Source organism: Herpailurus yagouaroundi, unplaced genomic scaffold (genome assembly GCF_014898765.1).
Source record: "Herpailurus yagouaroundi ecotype Mexico unplaced genomic scaffold, PumYag 159, whole genome shotgun sequence".
Lineage (NCBI taxonomy): Eukaryota > Metazoa > Chordata > Mammalia > Carnivora > Felidae > Herpailurus > Herpailurus yagouaroundi.
In genome coordinates this window covers 69,836,967-69,858,670 of record NW_024412400.1, presented here as the reverse complement: position 1 = coordinate 69,858,670, position 21,704 = coordinate 69,836,967, and the positions used below count along the sequence as shown (strand labels likewise).

Here is a 21,704-nt window from a genome sequence, read left to right as displayed (position 1 = left end):
ACGAGTGGGGGAGGGGCAGAGAGTGAGGGAAACTCAGAATCTGAAGCAGGCTCCAGGTTCTGAGCTGTCAGCACAGAGCCAAAGAGGGGCTTGAACCCACAAACAATGAGATCATGACGTGAGCCGAAGTCAGGATGCCCAACCGACTGAGCTACCCAGGTGTCCCTCTTCTTGGTCTTCTTATTTGGGGATCCAGACTCTCAGAGCAGGCCGGTATGTAGGACATGCTCATTTTTGTGGCAATAGAGCTTGCAGACACTTACAATACCTCTAAAATTGTGATTGATTGGGTGTGCTGTGTGTCACATCTACTCAGTTTCCATTGGCCAAAGCATGTCACATGGCCAAGGTCCAGATTTTTGGACTAGGGATGAATAACTCAATTGCGGGAAGAAAAGAGTGATTTGAATTCTTAACAGCAATACACTTGACCACATAGTCACTTAAGTCAATCCCTGTATGTTGATGCCATCATAGTCCCCATAATTAGTATTGTTTTGAATTGTTTTTTTTTTTTAATGTTTTAGTTTTGACAGAGAGAGAGAGTGAGCGAGCTAACAGGGGAGGGGCAGAGAGAGAGGGAGAGAGAGAATCCCAAGCAGGCTCCACATGTCAGCACAGAGTCCAATATGGGGCTTGAACTCATGAACCCTGAGATCATGACCTGAGCTGAAATCGAGTTGGACGCTTAACTGACTGAGCCACCCAGGCACCCCTAAATTCTGTTTTAAAGGAATTGTCTAGAAATAAATGGATTATCTATCTGAAGGAGTATGCTAGGGAGATAATTGATAAGGTCCGGGGAGAAGAGGCTTTTGTTAACCCTAATCTACCTGCCATCTGTGCTTTTGGAGGGTTAAAATGATGGCATGTGTATTTATTAATCTTGGTCTTTCTCAGCTTAATGACTGTTACAGGTTGAATTGTGTCCTCCAAAATTCATAATGCTGAAGTCCAAACTTCCAGTAACTCAGAATGTAAATTCATTTGGAAACAGGGTCTTTATAGAGGTAATTAAGTTAAAATGAGATCATTAGGGTAGGCTCTACTCCTGTATGTCTAAGAGCCTTAGTGGGAGACATGCTGAGGTGGCTAGAGTAACACATCCATAAGCCAAAGAAGCTAGGAGGAAGTCCTGGTACAGATCCTTTCTTAGCACCTTGAGGAGCATGGCCCTGCCAGCACCTTGATTTTGGACCTCTGACTTCCAGAACTATGAGGCAATAAATTTTTGTTGTAAATCACCTAGTTTGTGGTTCTTTATTTATTTATTTTTCTAATTTTTTTCCCCCAACGTTTATTTATTTTTTTGGGACAGAGAGAGACAGAGCATGAACGGGGGAGGGGGAGAGAGAGAGGGAGACACAGAATCGGAAACAGGCTCCAGGCTCTGAGCCATCAGCCCAGAGCCTGACGCGGGGCTCGAACCCACGGACTGCGAGATCGTGACCTGGCTGAAGTCGGACGCTTAATCGACTGCGCCACCCAGGCGCCCCAGTTTGTGGTTCTTTATTAATGGCAGGCTCTTTTGTTGATGTTCTGAGACTCAATTTTAACATGGGGTGGGGTTCCTCTCCTCCCTTCCCCCACCAGCTAACAATTTTCAGATACTGGTAGGGTATCTGAGAATTCGGTTTTGCTACTGTCTACCAGAGGTAGTATCAGATTCCACAGGTTAAGGGTTCAGTCCTAGCAAGATTGCCCCCATCTTCTTCGGATGCCAGTTGCACTGGGTTGTTACCTGTGCTTCTGACCAGCTGACTGTAACTCAGCCGGCTTCCTCTTTGGGTTCAGTTAATTTGCTAGGGCAGCTTCTGAAACTCAACACATTTTACATACTAGATCACTGGTTTATTATGAAAGGTTATAACTCAGGAACAGCCAGAAGAAAGAGATGCATAAGGGCAACAAGTGGGGAAAGGCCAGATCTTCCTTGTCGTCTCCAGGTGGGCCACCTTCCCCCCCTCCCCCAATCTCCACGTGTTCACCAACCTGGAAGCTCTCTGAACTCTGTCCTTTTGGGTTTTTATGGAGGCTTCATTACACAGGCATGATTAAATCGTTGGTGATTGATTGAGGCTCCAGGCCCTCTCCTTTCCCCAGAATTGGGCAAGTATGGAACTGAAAAGTCCCAGCCCTCTAATCACAAGGTTAGTTCTTGGCTGGCAACCAGCCCCCATCCTTAGGTGTGCTCCCAAAGTCACCTCGTCAACATAACATAAGACACCTTTGTCACTCTCAACATGTGTTAAGTTTCAAGGGTTTGGGGAACTGTGAGTCAGGAACCTAGGACTAAGATCAAATATATATGAGAAATCTACATTTGGTCATTTGAATGACTATATGTGTATGTGTGTGTGTGTGTGTGTGTGTGTATACATATATGTATATATATGTACATATATATGTATATGTATGTATATGTGTATATACATACCTATTTTCTCTTGTGAATTGCCATATTGGAAGCTAATCCAGTGACACAGTTTCACAGTGCAGTCAGGTTTGTAAGCGTGTGGGAAGGAATATAAGGTAGAACTGTAGGTTGCTATATTGGAAGGAACTTTATTGTTAGACTGAAGAATTTTGGACTTTGCTAAAAGAGCATCTTGGAATAGAAGTTTGGCAGCCAGGGCAAGAAAAAACTAGCTTAAGGGTAGTTTGTTTGTTTGTTTGTTTATTTATTTATTTATTTATTTTAACCTTTACTGTTTAATAATGGAGTAGTCTGGCTGCTGAGGGGATACCAGAAGATGGATCCTCTCTTTAGAGTACCTTCAAATCTGATGTCCTGTTAGGCTCTGAAAAGGTGCAGCATACTTCAGTTGGTTCTAAGCTGGAATTCTGTATTAAACCATGTAACACTAAGTTTTATATTTGATTAGTGGGAGAGTCTTAAGAGTTAGGTATTATGGGTTGAATTGTGTTCCCCAAAAGATATGTTGAGATTGTAACCCCTGGTATCTGTGACTGTGACCGTATTTGGAGATAAGATCTTTGTAGATGTGATTAAGTTAATATAAGGTCATTAGGTAGACCCTATTCCAGTGTGACTGGTGTCCTCCATAAGAAGGAAATTTGGACACAGACACACACACAGTGGAGAACGCCATGTGAAGCCACAGGCACAGAAGGAGCACAGCCATGTGGGGATGGAAGCAGAGACTGGTGTTATGTTGCTGCAAACCAGGGAACACCTAGAGGTACCAGAAGCTTCAGGAGACAAGGAAGGATTCTCCCCCCTGAGGCTTTGGTGGGAGTGTGGCCCTGCCACTAGGTTGATTTCAGGCTTGTAGCCTCCAGAATGGAGACCATACTTTTCTGTTTTAACCCACCTGGTTTGTGGTACATTGTTATGGCAAGAAACCGATATGGAGGTCACAAGGATTTTGAAAAGTATTTAGTGATCTGAAGAGCTCTTTCTCTTAACACATTTTGCAGGTTATCAGAATGCTTTCTGTTGGGTAAACAGGAGGTTCCCAAACTTTGCTGTGCATTGTATTTACCTGAAGAATCTTTAAAAAAAAATGCTGACATCTGGTTCTGACCTCTGGAAATTCTGGTGTAATTAGTGTGGGATGTAAGTAACATGGACATCAGGATTTTTCAAAGCTCCCCAGGTGATTTAATGTGCAACACATTTTGAAGAACCACTGGGTGAACCTTCTAGCTTAAGTATTTTCCCACCCCTCCCTACTCATACAATTTTGTGTTCATTTAGCTTTTATCAGCCTGTGGGTAATATATTCCCCCTTGCTCTCTATCCCCTGCTAAGCTCATTTGTGCCTTGGCCTATTATGATTCTTAAAAAATTATTATATTTTGTTCTTCTCTGTTCTTACCAGCCTGGCTAGACGTGTGATTATATTCAGATCATCCATATGGCCACTTTGTAGCAAAGTAAAGCTATTTGTGTTTATTTCAATACTGTAGTTTACATTAGACATCAAACACCTTGGAACTGATATTTTAAAATTTTCGAAGGCACTTGATATTACTCAAATATGAGAAACTTGAGTTAAGGAGATATACTTGTGCCTTTGTTGTATATAAATTCCTCAGAAAGCAGAACACTAAGCAGTTGTTACTTATTAACATTTTGTTCTGTCAGTTTGTTAAGCTTGTCATCTACCTGGCTTTAAGTGATGAAGTGTATTTGTTGGTGGTGAGGGTTGAGGAGTTAATGTAGAAAACCTAGCTTATAAATAAATACTGTTTGAGGAGAGCAAAGGGCTCAGTTGGTTTGGGAGTGTAGGGGTCAGAGGTGGGGTTCGGAGGAAGATGGAAAAAGTTGTCAAGGCAGAGAGTTTCATTGGTAGAATAGTGTTAAGTATTGTTGTGCTTAGTCCGGGGAAAAGAATGATAGGAGATTTTAGGGAAGCTGTATTTACACAGCAATTCTGCCTAGGCCTAGGTTTCCCTACCTGGCAAAAGGGTGACAATGGGACGTATACAAGAATGTCAAAAAGAAGAGAAGCCCTATTATCTTATGTTTTGGATTTATTTTAATGTATTCACAGCAACTACTGATACAGTTACAAGTAGCAAAGAGAGTGTGGACTATTTACTTGCCATTACAAGTCACAGATGGGCTTGTACTCCCTAGATTTCCTTTATTCTCTACATTCCCTCTGCTTTTTTCTTTTGTGTCCTCAGAGTGCAGGGGCAGGCACGGAAATTGTACCAGGTATCCTGGAAATCTGACCATAAAGAATTTTCAAATTTGTTGCTCAGCTAGCCATCTCTTTTTATTTCTTGTCTAGCTAATAGAGTCTATGACTGGATTGATTCTGTACTGACAAAGTTTTACATTATTTGTTTCCATGTATATGGTAGAGGAGGCTGCCATTACTTATAGTCTTGAATGTATTCTCTTTGGGATATAACGGTTACAAAATGAGACCACCTTCATGTTTGACCAACTTCATGTTTTAGTTGGTGGAAAAGGGATTGCAGCACTCTGGAACCTCACCACTGGACACAAGTGATGGGTCTGAAGAGACATGCAGGCCTGTGAGAATCCACCCTGAGAAGGAAATGTGTTGTGGTAGTGCTGCTGCTACCACACCTTTCCTACAGCTGTTTAGAATTTGGTAGGAAATGGGATGCAATCCGCAGCTTGGCCGTGGAGCCTGTTTTTCATAATATCATGCTTTATGTTAATGGATTTCTATTTTATTACAGTGTTCAGGGCCTAGAACAATGCCAAACATGTATTAGCACTCAGTAAGTATTTGCTGAATGAATGATAGAGAAACTAAATTTAAATAAAACTACTGAATCAAGTGATTGTATCTGGACCAAAGTCCGTTTACAGAGGTGTAGTCTCAGAAAATGTGTAATTATTACTCTTACATGTTTTATTTAGTACATTTCCATATGTTTTATCCAAAGTAGTGCTTTTCCATGAGGGTTTTTATGACTTCTTAGGTAACTTTTTTGTTTATTAGGTGTAAATTTGCTGGGTACCAATGTGTATTTCAACATGAACATAACAGAAAACAAGATTTATATCCTGGTACAGTCTGAACATAGTCATGGCTTAAGAGGTCTTTTTCCCCAAATGATTGCCAAAAAGATTAGCACAAATATTGCCAAGAAGGAATCAGTTTTTATACTAGCAATATTTGCTGCACCAGAAATTAAAATTGTGAAGTTTTATGTTACCAATGCATTGTAATATAAACCCATCTATAACATGTGAACACAAATGGCATTTTATGAAAAATGTGTACTTTCCAAATTTCCAAAAATTTTTCATGAGAAGAGTGATGGTGATTTACTTCTTTGCAAATTTCTGTTCATCTCTGGCTTACTACAATATAGCTGGGTTCTCAAACATCCTTCTGCATTCTCATGGTGAGGTATGTTCTCGGAATTGAAATCTATGAAAAAACATCTGGCCTTACAAAGATGTGTAATTAGGGGCACCTGAGTGGCTCAGTTGAGTGTTGAGTGACTTCAACTCATGTCATGATCTCATGGTCTGTGAGTTCAAGCCCCATGTTGGGCTCTGTGCTGACAGCTCAGAGCCTGGAGGAGCCTGCTTCAGATTCTGTGTCTCCCTCTCTCTCTGCTCCTCCCCCACTCATGCTCTGTCTCTCTCCCTCTCTCAAAAATAAACAAATATTAAAAAATTAAAAAAAAATAAAACAAAGATGTATAATTATAACTTTTTCAAATCAAAATACAATTTTATTTTTCATATGAATTTGAATATTTTCTTTGATACTACTAAATCTCAAGTGGACAGTTTTTTGTTTTTGTTTTTAATGTTTGGTTATTTATTTTGCGGGGAAGAACAACAGAGAGGGGAGAGACAACCCCAAGCAGGCTCCATGCTGTCAGCGCAGATTCCGATGCAGGGCTTCATCTCACAAACCATAAGAGCATGCATGACCTGAGCTGAAATCAAGAGTCAGATGCTTAGCTAACTGAGCCACCCAGGCACCTCAAGTGCAAAGCTTCTTAACGATTAGTTGCAATGCAGGATCTGAAATGTTAATCCGTGAACTTTTTGTATTATTAGATAAAATCCCTTAGTCTCTCTTGAACTTAGAATACTTCATTTCTCCATGCATAATTATGTATTGGTCATTGGGAAAACATTTGTTCACTGAGTTATGTAGACCTTCCATATGTTCATTCTACAGTATGCAGAAAAAGAGTGATTAACATCACCACTGATCTCATCAGAAAAGTTTTTGAAAATTGGGAACCGTTTAATAAGTTCATGGTGGCTGATATTTTCCAAATCCTAATTTTCTCTTAAAAGCTTAAGTTTTATTCTTGTCAACAAATATTGCTATTTGTTTTCTTTAAAGTGACAGTTTCACTTTTTATTTGCAAAAAAATGTCTGCCAAATTCTCAGTATGAAAAGCCATACTTTGTCAGTTGATCTTGGGAGTAAAAATGGTGTTCCGTGAGGAAAACTTACAATTCAACAATTGCACGGTGGTTTTCGTTGAGACCCCCGCCCCCATCATTTTAGTGTGCAGCAGAAGTGCTTTATGAAGTACTTAATGTTTGATTATGTAGGATATCAAACAGATGTGTTTTTGAGGATTAAAATTTTAATAAAATTAAGCATTTTTGCTACTTTCAAGGGAATTCTTCAGTGAAGAATTTTTGTGGGTTTTGTTTTTGTTTTTTGAGTGCATGATAATTAAGAATATAATGACTGCTAATATAGGAAGATGTAACCTAGCCTTGATTGGCGTTACGGTATGAGCAGTTTCACCCACTATTACTCTGTAACATCAGTGTATGGAAGTCAATTCCGTGAGAAAGTCAAGTAATGTCTTAGTACTATAAAATTTTTGACCTGAGGACCCCTTAAAAATGTCTTGGGAACCCCAGGGGTCTACCGGCCTCACTTTGAGACTTAACTTGTATACTAAATAAAAAATCGATGAAACTTTGTCATGGGCAGGACAAAGATAACAAATCTAATTTTTAGATTTGAGCACTTTGAACAGCGTTAGCATTGAAGTACATTTACAATGAAATGGAAAGAAATATATTTTACTAAGATGGTATTAAAAATAAATATTTTTAAGATTTTTTAATAAGATAGTATTGATAAGATTTTTTAATAAGATGGTATTTGCAGTTAGTCTGTAGCCTGACTGGGTTGAGTACTTAACAAAGGATGGACACTGCAGGGCCTCAGTGTCGTTGTTCCTCTGTGAGCATGTTTGTTTGTTTGGTTTTGGGGAAAAATCTTACAGGACAGTACTGTCAACTGTTTTCTTTCACCCTGTGAAATTGACCTCTGACACTTTCATGGTGGATTTCCCCAGTTTTCAGTAAAACTTCAGAGCCTATCTCAGTTCATATCTATCATCAATTTCTACTCCATTTTCTTTTGCCTTTTGTCTTCCAAGGTTTACTGGTAGCTGGCTCGTGGAGTGCATGTGCATGCGTGTGTGTGTGTGTGTATACAGGTGTGTACCAGTCTTATCTGAGTATTAAATTTGGTTTAAGTTGTCTTCACTTGATTTGAACAAGCATTTATTACCAATTGGGATGAATGTCGATCTCATCTTCTACCTTTTTTTTTTTTTTTACCCATACTTGGATGTTTGATCTATATTAATCATGTATTTCTGCCATTAGAACAGTCTTCTGCCTGTTTTTACTTTTGCTCTTCCAAATGATTTACCAAATAAAGCCAGTCTAAGGACTTGCTCTGATTCACTTACGGCTCCGTAGTCTTAGTTTTGTCTTAGTTCCCTGACTGCCCTCTTTAGGAACCAAAGAATACCTAATCCTTGTCTAATAAACTGTTTCACATATACTATTATAAGTAGTATTTATTTATAACTCTGAATTCATTATACCTAGTACCTCTTTTCTTTCTTTACCTATAATACCTCATTTTTAAGCAAAGTTTCCATCCATTCATGTGATTGTCTTTTTAAAGTTTTAGCTATGGGTTAGTCTTTCATGTCCTCATTTCATGTCTGTTCCACAGCTAGAATATAGGATAGTAAGTTGGTTTGTCTTAATTGAGAAAATTTTGTTACCTTTCTTATACTGGTTCCCATTCAGAACTTTTCTTGCTAGTTGGAAGGGGACTAGTGTCTTGATTTTCATTTTCATACTTAACTTTCATTTCCAGACTTTTCTTTCCCAGACTGACAATGGTTTGCCTTAAGTCGTCCTATGACTGATTACTTCTCAGTAATTGGAAAAGATGTACCAAAAATATGGCTATTGGGACACCTGGCTGGCTCGGTGGATAGAGCACAAGACTTTTGATCTTGCGGTTGTGACTTTGAGACCCATGTTGGGTGTAGAGATTCCTTGAAAATAAAATCTTTAAAAAAATATTTTCCTTTAGTGTTTTAATTTCTTGTCCTCTTCACTCCTCTGTCAGTATACTTTGGCTGTTATTTATTTAATCATTTATTTATTATTTATTGATCCCATCCTGAAGTCATATAGTTTTATATTTTAAAGGGATGTTAGAAGACATCTATGTAAACTGCTATTCTTTTATGTATATGGCAAGTTAAAGTGCACATCTAGGGACTGTGAGGCAGCTCATCAGAAGTCTTTTGGGTATAAAAAGAAATGGGGCTGTAGTTAATGTCAATTTAACTTAAATCAGAGTTGACTCATTACCTAATTGGTGCTAGTTTACTGTTTTCTGTCTAGAGAGCTTTGCTGAGACTTAATATTGCTTAATTGGGATTCAAAATTAGTGTTCCCTATCGCTAAATCAATGGCAAATGTTCTGTTAAAAAAATGTTCTGTAAAAACCATTCTGTGTTTTGTAAAAACCACAAGGTATTATGGGTGGTACAAAAATAGGTGATAGGTTGTATTTGACACACAGGCCATAGTTTTCAGACCCCTGGTATAGATCACAGTTGAAATAAATGATTGACATTAGAAGTCTCAATTACTAATGAATAATTGGTTTGGTATACCATTTGCCTATGTCTTTATATAAGTCAGTGTTATAAAGGAGTGTTGGCCTGATAAGCATTGGGCATAATACTTAAATGTTTCTTAATGAGGTGGGGTCGTTTGTTTTCTCTTTCCCTAATTTCTGGAAGTGTCCATCTGACATCTGACTGCTTTTAAAAATCTATTAAAAATGATTTATGAAAAATCACTGCATGATCTGGTGACTCTTTGCTAGCCTGTAAGATTCATACATAAATACCCTATGTACTTGTACTGACTCTAGTCGTTAAAAGTTTAAAAGTGAGAGATATCTAATGTTTCCTCATAAAGAAACAGAGGCCCAGAAGATTTAAATCTTCTATCTAAAATTATAGAGGCTACCTGAGCTCTTATTTCTTGGTCATGTTATCTTTAATTTATATCTGAAGGCTCTAGATTCTAATGAAAAAAAAAAAAAAAAAGAAGAAGGAAAAGAAAGGTAACTTAGAGGCATCTCCCTTCTAAGTTATTATCACCATACTTTAATTTCTTAAGATTCACAAACTTTGGAACGTCAGTGACCATTAAATCTGACAAAAAACAAACCAACAAGAACCAAAAGAAGAAAATGTTCACAGCACAAAAATTGCCTTTAACTATCAAAAAGAAAGTAGCCTTTACACTCTTACAAAAATTACTGGAAGATGCTCATGTGCCAAAATTAGAAGGTAAAATGCCTTCACAGACTATCTTACCTGTTTAAAAAATTTAAGCTGCATTTTTTTTTCTCTTGAGGATGCTGTTGACTTTTTACTGGTACTTTGTATTCAGATTATCAAAGATAGCCCTCCCCCCAAAAAACAGTCTTACATAAAACAAATGAAATACAGAGTTTTTATTTTAAAAGGTGATTTTTCTCCTTTTTGGTGGAAATGCAAATTGGTGCAGCTACTGTGGAAAAGTGTGGAAGTTCCTCAAATATCCAAAAATAGAAATACCATATGATCTGGTACTTCCAGTACTGGGTATTTGCTCAAGGAAAACAAAAATACTAATTTGAAAAGATAATATGCACCTCTGTGTTTATTGTAGCCTTATTTGCCAATAGCCAAGATATGAAAGCAACCCAAGTGCCCATCAATAGGTGAATGAATAAAGATTTTATATATGTATGCGCGCACGCGCACACACACACACACACACACACACACACACACAATGGAATATTACTTGGCCATAAAAAATGAGTTCTTGCTATTTGCAACAACATGGATGGACCTAGAGGGTATAATGCTTAGTGAAATAGGTCCAGGAAAGACAAATACCATATGACTTCATTCATGTAGAATTTAAGAAACAAAACAAATGAGCAAATGAAAAAGACTTGTAAATACAGAGAACAACCTCTGGTGATTGCTAGAGGGGAGGTTGGTCGGGGGGATGGGTGAAATAGTGAAGGGGGGGCGGATTAGGAGTACACTTCTTGTGATGAGTACTGAGTAATGTATAGAAATGTTGAATCATATTGTATGCTTGAAACTAATATAATACTGTATATTAATTATACTTAAATTTATAAAAAGATATTCTCTTCAATAGTGTGAATAAAAATTATCTCCTGAGACCGGGTCTTTAAAAATACAGTTTAAACTTAACATTTATCCTAATGTGAAGAGTGGTAGAATTTTTTTTCTTTGGAAACATACTTCTTTGCTTTTTTTGGATTTAATATTACAGGTAACCTTAAAAAGATATCCTTAAAACGTTTGATAATTAAGCTGTAGTTGTAGTTCAGGGCTAATACACAAAAAAGTAAATATGCTGTTGTTTGACATTAATGCTTTAACAAATCAGCCAGATGATTTGATTTTGTTGTTATGGGTTTTGTTTTTGTTTTAGTTTGGTTAGTATTAAAATAAGCTGAAGTATTTCATTTAGAACTTGGTGTTTTTTTCTGAGATTATCAGATTATTTCTAAATCCTAATGTTGCACTTAATTTTTTTTTTTAACATTTTATTTTTTGAGAGAGAGAGCACACAAGCAGGGGAGGGGCAGAGAGAGAGGGAGACACAGAATCTGAAGCAGGCTCTAGGTTGCTGTCAGCACTGAGCCCAATGTGGGGCCCGAACCCCATGAACGCAATATCATGACCTGAGCTGAAGTCGGACTCTCAACCTACTGAACCACCCAGGCACCCCCCTAATGTTGTGCTGTATAGTTCACAAAAGTAATTTGGAAAACATGATTACATTTAGTCTAAAAAAATTTTGTGACACCTTATAAGATTTAGCATGGCAAAAGTACATTCTCAAATGTGCTTTATACGTATTTTAAGCTATGTTATCAACTACTTCAAAGTTAAATCTTAAGAGATACCTTCCTTCATTGTACCATATTTTATGCACACAACAGTGTTATTGTCTAACATTGGTAGAATTTTAATTATTTTTAATGAGGCAGGAAATGAAGGGTAATGCATTTTTCAGTGCTGTTCCTGAGAGTGTTTCATGGTGGGGGAGAGGGAGCAGTTCAAGGAGAAGGGCATTGCGGGGCAGATGATTATAAAATGTTAATGTATCCTGTTAATCTCAATGTCTTTGAACAGGATGGGTTCCTAAAAATAGCGGCAAATTTTCAAAAAGGTAGGTCCTAGCCATTGTGAGTTTAACATCAGTGATTTTAAAGGCTCCCGATGAATGATCACAGTTTTTAAGAATTTGTAATAATGGGTGTATATCAGTTTTCTAGGGCTGCCATGACAAAATCCACAGACTGGATGGCTTAAACAACAGAAATTTATTTTCTCATAGTTCTGGATGATGGAATTCCAAGATCAAGGTGTGTCGGCAGGATTACTTATTAAAGGCCTCCTTGGCTTGCAGCCAGCCACCTTCTTTCTCACTGTGACCTCGCATAGTCTTTCTTTGTGCATGCATCCCAAGTATCTTTCTCCTCATATAAAGACACCAGTTATATTGGATCAGGGTTTACCCTAATGGTCTTGTTTTAACTTTATCACCTCTTTAAATAAAGACTCTGTCTCCAAATAAAGTAACATTCTGAGATACTGCTGGGGTTGGGTCTTCAACATAAGAATTCTACAGGGACATTTCAGCTCATAAGATGGTCGTAACCACCATGACTTTGCTAATGAGTAAATTGATTTAATTTTTCTCCTCTGGTTCATTTGCCTCCCCACATACACTTCGTGTTTTTTTTTTTTTTTTTATTGTTAGTTATGATGATGTGTTTTTGCAGTGTGTTTTAGTTTTAGCAAGACAATTTGACAAGAGTTTCCTGCAATAACTCAGTGAGTAATATGGCAGCAATGGTTTACTTTGCTGAAATAAACTATGGTCTACTTTGCTTCACAGCAGATTGAGAACTTACACCCAACAAATTAGTTTTGATAAATGATTCTGTGTGAGTTTAGAGACTGTTATTTAGCAGGATATTGTAATCATCTGTTTGTGACTGCAATGGCTGGCTGACCAGGTTAGGACTGCCATTCCCAGCATAGTCCATGTAATATGAGCACTGATAGCCTGCATTGTACATGGAGCCTTGGCAATGTATGTCATGGTTTGGAATTAGCAACTTCTTAGGACCTTCCAGTACTAAGAATTTTGATTCTTCATAGTCATTAAATTATTTTATGTTATAAATTCCATACTCTTTTTCCTGTGTGTGTGTGTTTTATGTCCTGAGGAAAGTAGTTTAGTATTTTAATAACATGTTAGTATTTTAATAATATTTAGAAATATAGTTCTTCTATGTCCCTGCTCTGACATTAAAATGAGGAAGTTAAATACTGAAGAAGAAATTAAATAATGTGTAGAATGCCTAACCCCGTACATAGCATGCAGGAGCTTCTCAATAAATGCAAATATTCTTCTGCTTCATTTCCGTAACATTCAAATGAATGAGAAACAGTGTGCACACACATGGGAGCAGAGATAACTTGGTACATTTCAAACATTTTAAAAAGAAAATTAATTCTTCTAATACTGACAGAAACCTGTAAGCCACTTGCATTTTACGTCCTTTGCTTACCTATACCCTCAGCCTTGAGGTTTGTGCTTCCATAATTTTCTGTATCTTTTCTTATCCAAGTTGCAATTAGTTGTTTTCTTCACAACACCTTGTAAAGTCACAAGGTCTGGCCTTGGTCTCCTTTGTATAGCCACATCTCCAGTACCTGTCTGGAATGATGGTACATTGGAAGTGTTTAACCGAAGTTTTGACTGAGTGAATAAAATATATTGGTCAGAAAATAGTGCTTTAATGCATTTTTCCCCTCTTAGGTTTTGTTAATTAATTGCATGACCATTGTAGTGTTTACTTTTCATTTGTCACTACCCCACCCCCCCAGTTGTAGCTCATCTGCATTTGTTTGGATTGGTTTATCACCCCAAAGTAATACAAGTAACTAGAGATTGGCTTTCCTGTATGAGGAGAACAGAATGAGAGATACCACTTTCCATAAGACCTGAGCTGTAATATTATAACTATGCTAGAGCATTTCTGCTGGAATGTCCTGTTTTACCTCTAGTTCAACATACATAAAGTGTGACTCCCCAGAGGACTGTGCTTTCTAGGCACCCCATATATATGAGTAATTTTTTATACTTTCTGGTCTAGAAACTGAAAAAATGTGACTCCCCCCCCCTCTTTTTATTTCTCCAGGTATGGTCAATCACGAATTTTATAGTCATTTTCTTGTTTCAAAACATGTCTTGGATAATTCCCCCGATTTGTCTGCCTTTTTTGGGTTGCAACTGACAAATCTAATTGGCTTAGGTAATAAAATTAATTTTTGATTTCTTTAACTGAATTACAGTGGTAAATTAGCATCAGATAGTACTTAATCCAGTTGCTTAATAGATAACCTGATGTCATTAATAACAGTTTCTCTTGTCTCTTTGCTGTGCTTTTCTGTTTCTCTCTCATCTCTGCTCTAACCTCAGTGATTATGTACATAGTGTCCTTGCTATCTGCCCACTCCTTTCTGAAAGGAGGAGGTTGTCTTTCCTTGAAACCAGCAAAAGTCTTCTAGCATTCATTCACCAGGAGTGATTGAGTTGGATCAGAGAGGAGGGAGGTAATGTGTATCTGTGGGGGTGGGACGTCAGCCCTTCCTGAAGATAAAATATGCTGATTGACTAAGTGCCTTCCTTTCAACCAGGAAGTCCATCCCATTTAAACCACAGGGCTGAGAATGGAGTAGTTGTCCAAATCTGGAAGGCAGGAATAGTGGTGTGTTTTGTCAGATACTGGCAATAGAAGCTGTAAGAGGCAAGCCACCCTTTTCTTCATCTTGCTAATTATAGTCACTCCATGTCTCAGCTGCTGAGTTCCAGAGAAGCCTAAGTTATCCTTCTTGTTAGGTGGACTCCCAGCACCATACCATCCCTGGCATAACAATCACCTTGAGACCCTGTGGGTCATTGATACTTATTTGGAAAGGTAACCCCCAGTGTCCAAGGTGGTGTTGACAGTTACTTGCCAGTAATAAAACAGTTCTTATTTAAAAAAATTTTTTTAACCTTTATTTATTTTTGAGAGAGAGCAAAAGACAGTGCAAGTGGGGGAAGGAACAGAGAGAGAGGGAGACATAGAACCCGAAGCAGGCTTCAAGCTCTGAGCTGTTAGCACAGAGCCCAATGTGGGGCTTGAACTCACAAACCACGAGTAATAGCTGTGGCAGATATTTGTAGATATATTTAAAGATAAATTTTCTGTTTTGTCACAATCTTGATAATGTTGAGTATTATTTTTAAATCTTTGCTAGTGTTATGGCCAAATGTTTTTATGTTTATTATTGGTGAAATTGAACGTTTTCCTGTTTCATCTAGAGGGGTCTTGTTATGGAATAAGTGAATCATGAGGTTAAAAGGTACAACAAGAGGAGTGTAGCCAGTAGTATTCTAATAGCATTGTGTGGTGACAGATGGTAGCCACACTTGTGATGAGCACAGTATAATGTACACCATGTTGTACTTCTGAAACTTAATATAACATTGTGTGTTGACCAGGCCTTAGTTAAAAAAAAAAAAAAATTGGAATAACCATTTATTTATTTCATTTGGTCCAGTCATTTACTTGTAGAGACTTTTCCTGATCCTGAGAAATATTCATTCATATTTGGCACACCTGCCAAAAAGAAATGAAAGAAAACTACTTTAAGCATAAATATCCTGATGGCAGTTTTAGAATAATGAAAGTTTAGGATCATCCAAATGGTTGAGCAGCACAATAATTTTCTGTTATGAGATAATATGCCACCACTATACATTTTGTAAGATAAAGTAATTTCAATTAAACATTTGATTCTGTGTCATGCAAAGGGTTTCCAGATCTCTTAACAGTGTGTGGTCGGCAGGACATTTAAGAAGATCTTTCTGGTTTCTTTATTTCTACCCATGACTTTCACTTTTTTTTCCATTCTTTTAAATTTAAAATAATGTGATTTAGGTTCATAATTAGGCACTGGCTTGCTCCAGGAATGAAATCAGAAGAGAATATCCATCTTTCTCTGAGGGGGATCTAGATGATTAAATGTGTGGGGCAGTTATTGTTCAGTGTGTGTATGCTGAACTCAGTTTTGTGATGCTGAAAATGCTGTACATATTCAGTTGAATGAATCATAGCTGAATTGTCTCAGTCTTGTTTTTATAATATTTGTTAAATTATTCTCTGTAAAGTCTTAAAGTAAAATACTTCATACTGAACATTTAAAATACTAAGTATACTTTTAATATAAATGCTTTGGCTAAATATTAGTTAAGATTGATTTTTATGGGCTGTCTGGGTGGCTCAGTCGGTTAAGTGTCTGAGTCTTGGTTTTGGCTCACTCAGGTCATGATCTCACAGTCATGAGATTGAGTCCCACTTTGGGGTTGACAGCACGGAGCCTGCTTGGAATTCTCTGTCTGCCCTCTGCCCCCCCCCCCCCCCCCCAGCATATTCATTTTCTCTCTCTCTCTCTCTCTCTCTCTCTCTCAAAATAAATACTTTCTTTAAAAAGTCTAACTTTAGGGGTGCTTGTATGACTCAGTTAAGTGTCCACCTTTGGCTCAGGTCATGATCTCACAGTTCTTGAGTCTCAGCCCCGCATCAGGCCTGGAGCCTGCTTCGGATTCTTTGCCTCCCTCTCTGTCTGCCCCTTCCCTGCTCACTCTGTGTCTCTTTCTGTCTCTCAAAAATGAATAAGCGTTTAAAAAAAAAGTTTATTAAAAAAAGACTTTTATATTTACTTTTGACTATTTTAATATAGCTATGGATCTGATTAAATAACTGATTGCCTATAAATGATGTGAGTTTCAAATAACAGATTTTATGAGTTTATAGGATGTTCCTGAGAGTTAGGATAGGGAAGTACACTGGCATTCATTCATTCATTCATTAGAACTCAGTCATTTACTATTTAAGGATAAATAAGTATGATGAAGCAGAATATACAAAAAATTGCTTTGTGACTTCAGGAAGGGTTAGTTTATTTTGAGTATCTTATTTATTTAATAGTCCATCAGCTCCTTATTTTACACATAATAATCTGTAGCAGGCCTGACACTTGGATGGTGTAGGATAAAGATTGGATGAGTTTCTCACTGTTGTTTTGTGACCTTATTTAAGGATAGTTGTTCTGAAAGATACCACAATGGAGGAGATACAGTGGTAAAATTTCTTGTATACCCTCTGAAAATGAGTGACATCTAGTATCTGAATGTCTGGTCTTTACCTGGGACAAAGACTACATCGCATTACAAAGGACCCACCTTAGCTGTATAAGCAAACAGACCAAAACGGACCAGTTCTGCAAAGCCATGCTGAGTCTATTAGGGAGGTGGTGGTATTTTCTCTGATTTTTCTCTTTGGCATACAGGCTTTTCAGGTGTGAAAACTGAGGTGTTCAAGCAGGGACTGTCTTAATGTTTTATTTTGTTGTCCAATCTCCTGTTTCTTTTCAGGTGTCTTTTTGAGGTTACAATTTAAAAGGATCAGTTTCATAATGAACCATCTTCTAGAATTAAGTATCTTTGAAAGTGGACAGACTCAAGTCTGTAGACTCTATGTAGTTTTATTGCAACTGTGATGGAAACCTCTAAAACAGGATTGCATTAAATTTACAATTTTTTTTAAATGATATGTTTGTTTGTATATTTCTCTTCATTGAAAAACTGAGTTCTGCAAGGCGTGAGCCAACTTTTACTTCATTCCTACTCTCAGCACAGTGCTTTGTCTGCTTTAGGAATACACTTGGCATAAGGGTGACGATAAGGTTCTTTCTGAGGATGTAAAAGAGCTAGCTGAAGTAGGATGACAGCTGGAATAATACTTTTTAAAATTTGAATAATTCATCCTTTTCCCTTAAAAAAATGTTACCCTTGATTCCAGAAATTGACATAGCACTGTGGTCAGTGGAATACACCAGTTCATAGTAATTTGAACAGATAAGAACTTTTTTGCTCTGCGTGTTTGGTGTTCTTTGTGATGACTTTTTAAATTTTTTTTTTTTCAACGTTTATTTATTTTTGGGACAGAGAGAGACAGAGCATGAACGGGGGAGGGGCAGAGAGAGAGGGAGACACAGAATCAGAAACAGGCGGAGACACAGAATGTGATGACTTTTTAAAGTGTATCAGCATTATGTACTTAGTATTAGAACTTTTATATGCAATAATTTATATCAGTTTGGTTCGTATTTTTCTTTGCCCCGGAATATACTAGGTGATGCTGAAACACCACTGATCACTGGTTTAAGTTGTGATTTTTTTTTTTTTAATTTTTTTTTCAACGTTTTTATTTTTTATTTTGGGGACAGAGAGAGACAGAGCATGAACGGGGAAGGGGCAGAGAGAGAGGGAGACACAGAATCCGAAACAGGCTCCAGGCTCTGAGCCATCAGCCCAGAGCCCGACGCGGGGCTCGAACTCACGGACCGCGAGATCGTGACCTGGCTGAAGTCGGACGCTCAACCGACTGCGCCACCCAGGCGCCCCTAAGTTGTGATATTGATGGCCTTAGCTTATCGGACCCAAGCATTAATTGAAAACCTTTGCATCTTAGGTCTTTGAGTGCCAGTGTTTATTATTTGAGTGTCAAACTGAATGATAAAGGGAAAAGAATAGTTATTCTGTTTTCTTTGTTTCACTTGGATTCTACCTAGCACATCTCATTTTGGGAAATTATCCTGTTAATGAAATAGTTATGAATTATTCCCCTTACAAACAGATATCCACGACTGGTCAAATTATGATTCAATTTCACATAATTTTATAATGGTATGGGATTGGTTGTTTTGTCTTTTAAAATCATTCGGTTCAACACGCTTTAAAAATTGGCTATTTAATATCCACTGTGTGTACCAGACACATTGCAACACATTACTTTGGGTCAAGATTATTTTAGCAAGATATCCTCCAGAGCATAAATCACCTAATGTACCATAGTAACATCTAGACAAGATGTCTTGAGCCGAAATAATCAAAGGAGTATTTATCTTGGTCATTTGAAACATTCAGGCTGTTATTTGTACTCTGAGTTAATTTTGGGGGGGAATATCTTTTTCTCTATATGAAGATAATTGCTACTCTTCTTCCATAGTTTCTCATCTCAGTAAGTGGAAGTATTGCTGATCCAGATTTCCTAAAAGAAACCTTTGATTCTTCGTTTTTCCTCTTTCTGTGTCCTATTGGTCACATTTTGGAACCCCTGTACTTCTCTCTGGCTTCAGTGCCACAGCCCAGGTTTCATTTGTCCACTATATTACTGCAGCATCCTCCTATTATAATCCCTTCCAGTCTCTTCCTCATCTCAGAGCCAGGATGATCTTTTTGTAGTGTAAGTCTCTTCATTCCGCTACCCTGCTTAAAACCTTTCAGTGTATTTTCTCTAAGTGATGCTGTCAGGGTCCTTCAGAACATGGTTTCTGTTTGTGTTTCAAGGCTTACTTCAGTGTTTTGTTTTTCTTTGTTCATCCAGCCTTTCCACGACTGTTACTGCTCACTAGATTCCTTACGTTCCCTGCCTTCCTCCCTAAAACATTTGTGTTTTCACTCTCCCCATCCATCCTTTCAGGTCTAAACACCAGTGATGCTTTCTTCAAGATGTATTCCCATACTGCTGAATTTGGTTAGGGTTTCCTCTGTGTGTGTCACTGGAAAATTGTTATTACTTCCTTGTTTGTCTTTGTTCTTTTCTGCTACAGAAGCTTGATATGCTTAGTCACCACTTTTTCCACAACTTAGGGCAGTAATGGTTCCTGTCACATGGCAGCCTGCTCAGGTGTTTGTTAATTTGTGACTTTTAAATATACTGTGACCGCTGCATCATAAAGAGACCCATGATGTGGCAGGACAATCAACATAGGCACATGATGTTGGATACACCTTTATACTGAAGAAATGTCAGTATATCCTTTTTAAATAAAGACCAAGAAAGTACACGGTCTAGGTCCAATCTGGCCCACTAGCCTTTTATAAGAACCACAAGCTAAGAAAGGGTTTTTTTTTTTAAGTGCTTAAAAAGAAGTTAAAAGGAAAATATTTTATGTTACAACTTTGTCGTATGAAATTCATATTTCACTGTCCATAAATAAAAGTTTAATTGGAACATGGCCAGACTCATTTGTCTACATCTTGTTAGTTGCTGCTTTTGTACTATAACAGAGATGAGTGGTTTTAACAGAAACTGTATGGGTGGCAAAGCCTAATATATTTACGGTCTGACTCTGCAAAAAATGTTGACTTCTTTTAAAATAATTTCCATGACATGAGAACATATAAATATAATTAGGGCATAATTAGTTGTCTGTTTCCTTTTTTCCCTCCCTCTGATTTCAGGGTTTAAGTATGTCCATTAAGAGAATATCATTTGAGTTCTGGAAACTATATTCCCACCTCTCTGCTTTATATATACCTAGATCTTTTTGAAACTTGAACATTGCAGATTAGATATTGAGAAAATGGGGACTTCAAATTCTACCAGATTATGTAGACAAAACCAGCATAGATGGCTTGTCCCACATCCAACGTTCTAAAATCATTCTTTTCCTAAATAGTATTGAGTCCTAAAATGTTCTGTTTTTTTACAGTTAAGGATAAAGAGGAAACAACTTTTTACGCTATTGGATACAGTCAAATAAAATAGGATGCTACAGCCCTTTTATAAATTTTGAATCCTTTTTTGCAAATATGTTATCCTGCAGAAAAATAGACCCAGCCATGTTTTGGTTGTGTAATCTATTACTAACTATCGGAAAAACTTTGTTAGGGTTTATTATTAGGCAATATAGAACCTTCATTTTACATCATTTAATAAAATCAAATGGTTTTTACAACATTGTTTACATTTTGTTTAAAAATATTTTATTGAGAAAATACTTAATTAACTTTGTTTTATTTTTAGGGTTATATCCTGTGTTGTGACCTCATGGTTTAAGTGGGAATAAAGATGAGTATAAGCAGTGATGAGGTCAACTTCTTGGTATATAGATACTTGCAAGAGTCAGGTGAGTACTTTCATAAAGTAAATAGGCCTCAAATTATTTTAATATTCTCAAAATAACCTTTTATGCATTTGAAATTTGTATCAGTCCAAACTGTTGAACTTTGTATGTTTCCTTAATGTCTGGACTGCCATTTTAAAGCTATGTGTTACTGCATGGTTTAACTCTCTGACTCTTTCAAATATGTTGGGATCATGTCAGGCAAATATTTGTTAACAAATGGTTTGGCTTTCAGTGTTCAAAGACCATTTTTATAAGTTGTTACGAAGTGAGATTGCACACGGTTAGTAGGAACATATAAACTCTCAGGTACTATCAGTTTGATAATGTATATTTACAGTCCTCCGCTAAATGTTACTGATCCTAATTGCAGTAACTAAATTAACAGTAATTTTTCAGAATGCTTTCATAATCATTATCCCAATTGATTTAGATTATCCTTGACCTGAATTCTACTAACATGTTTATTGGCAGGTGATTAATAAATATAAATCATTGGAAGCCTTTTATAATAAATATTAAATCAGTGATCATTTTAAAACAGATTGAGGCATTATTATAAAACAGAAGGAAGACTACAAAGGAAAATGTGGGATGAATTAAGCAAAAATTGTAAAAGTAGAAGAGAAAAAAATCTTGAGGGTGGATAGGGCACAGGACGTGGGAAAGATTGACATCAGTGGTGAGTTCAGATTGTTAGTATGAGTTGGAACTATTTGGTAGTTGAAAATACGCTGGAGAGGTTGAATTTTAGAAATCATAAAGTTGGAATGTTGTAATTGTAAGGTGAGGCACAG

At 37.2% G+C, this 21,704-nt stretch overlaps 1 protein-coding gene across 4 annotated transcripts in view; it reads left to right on the top strand.

Moving 5' to 3' along the window:
• The window catches only part of TBL1XR1 (TBL1X/Y related 1), a 184,279-nt gene that overhangs the window by 122,799 nt on the left and 39,776 nt on the right, over positions 1–21,704 (top strand). For 2 of the 4 annotated variants that reach the window (XM_040480796.1, XM_040480797.1), the window contains one exon: positions 20,808–20,910. The exons of the other annotated variants lie outside the window; for them this stretch is intronic. In XM_040480796.1, the coding sequence (XP_040336730.1) occupies positions 20,853–20,910 (58 nt within the window). In that variant the 5' untranslated portion in view covers positions 20,808–20,852. The remainder of the gene's footprint in view (positions 1–20,807; positions 20,911–21,704) is intronic. 4 annotated transcript variants of the gene reach the window in all.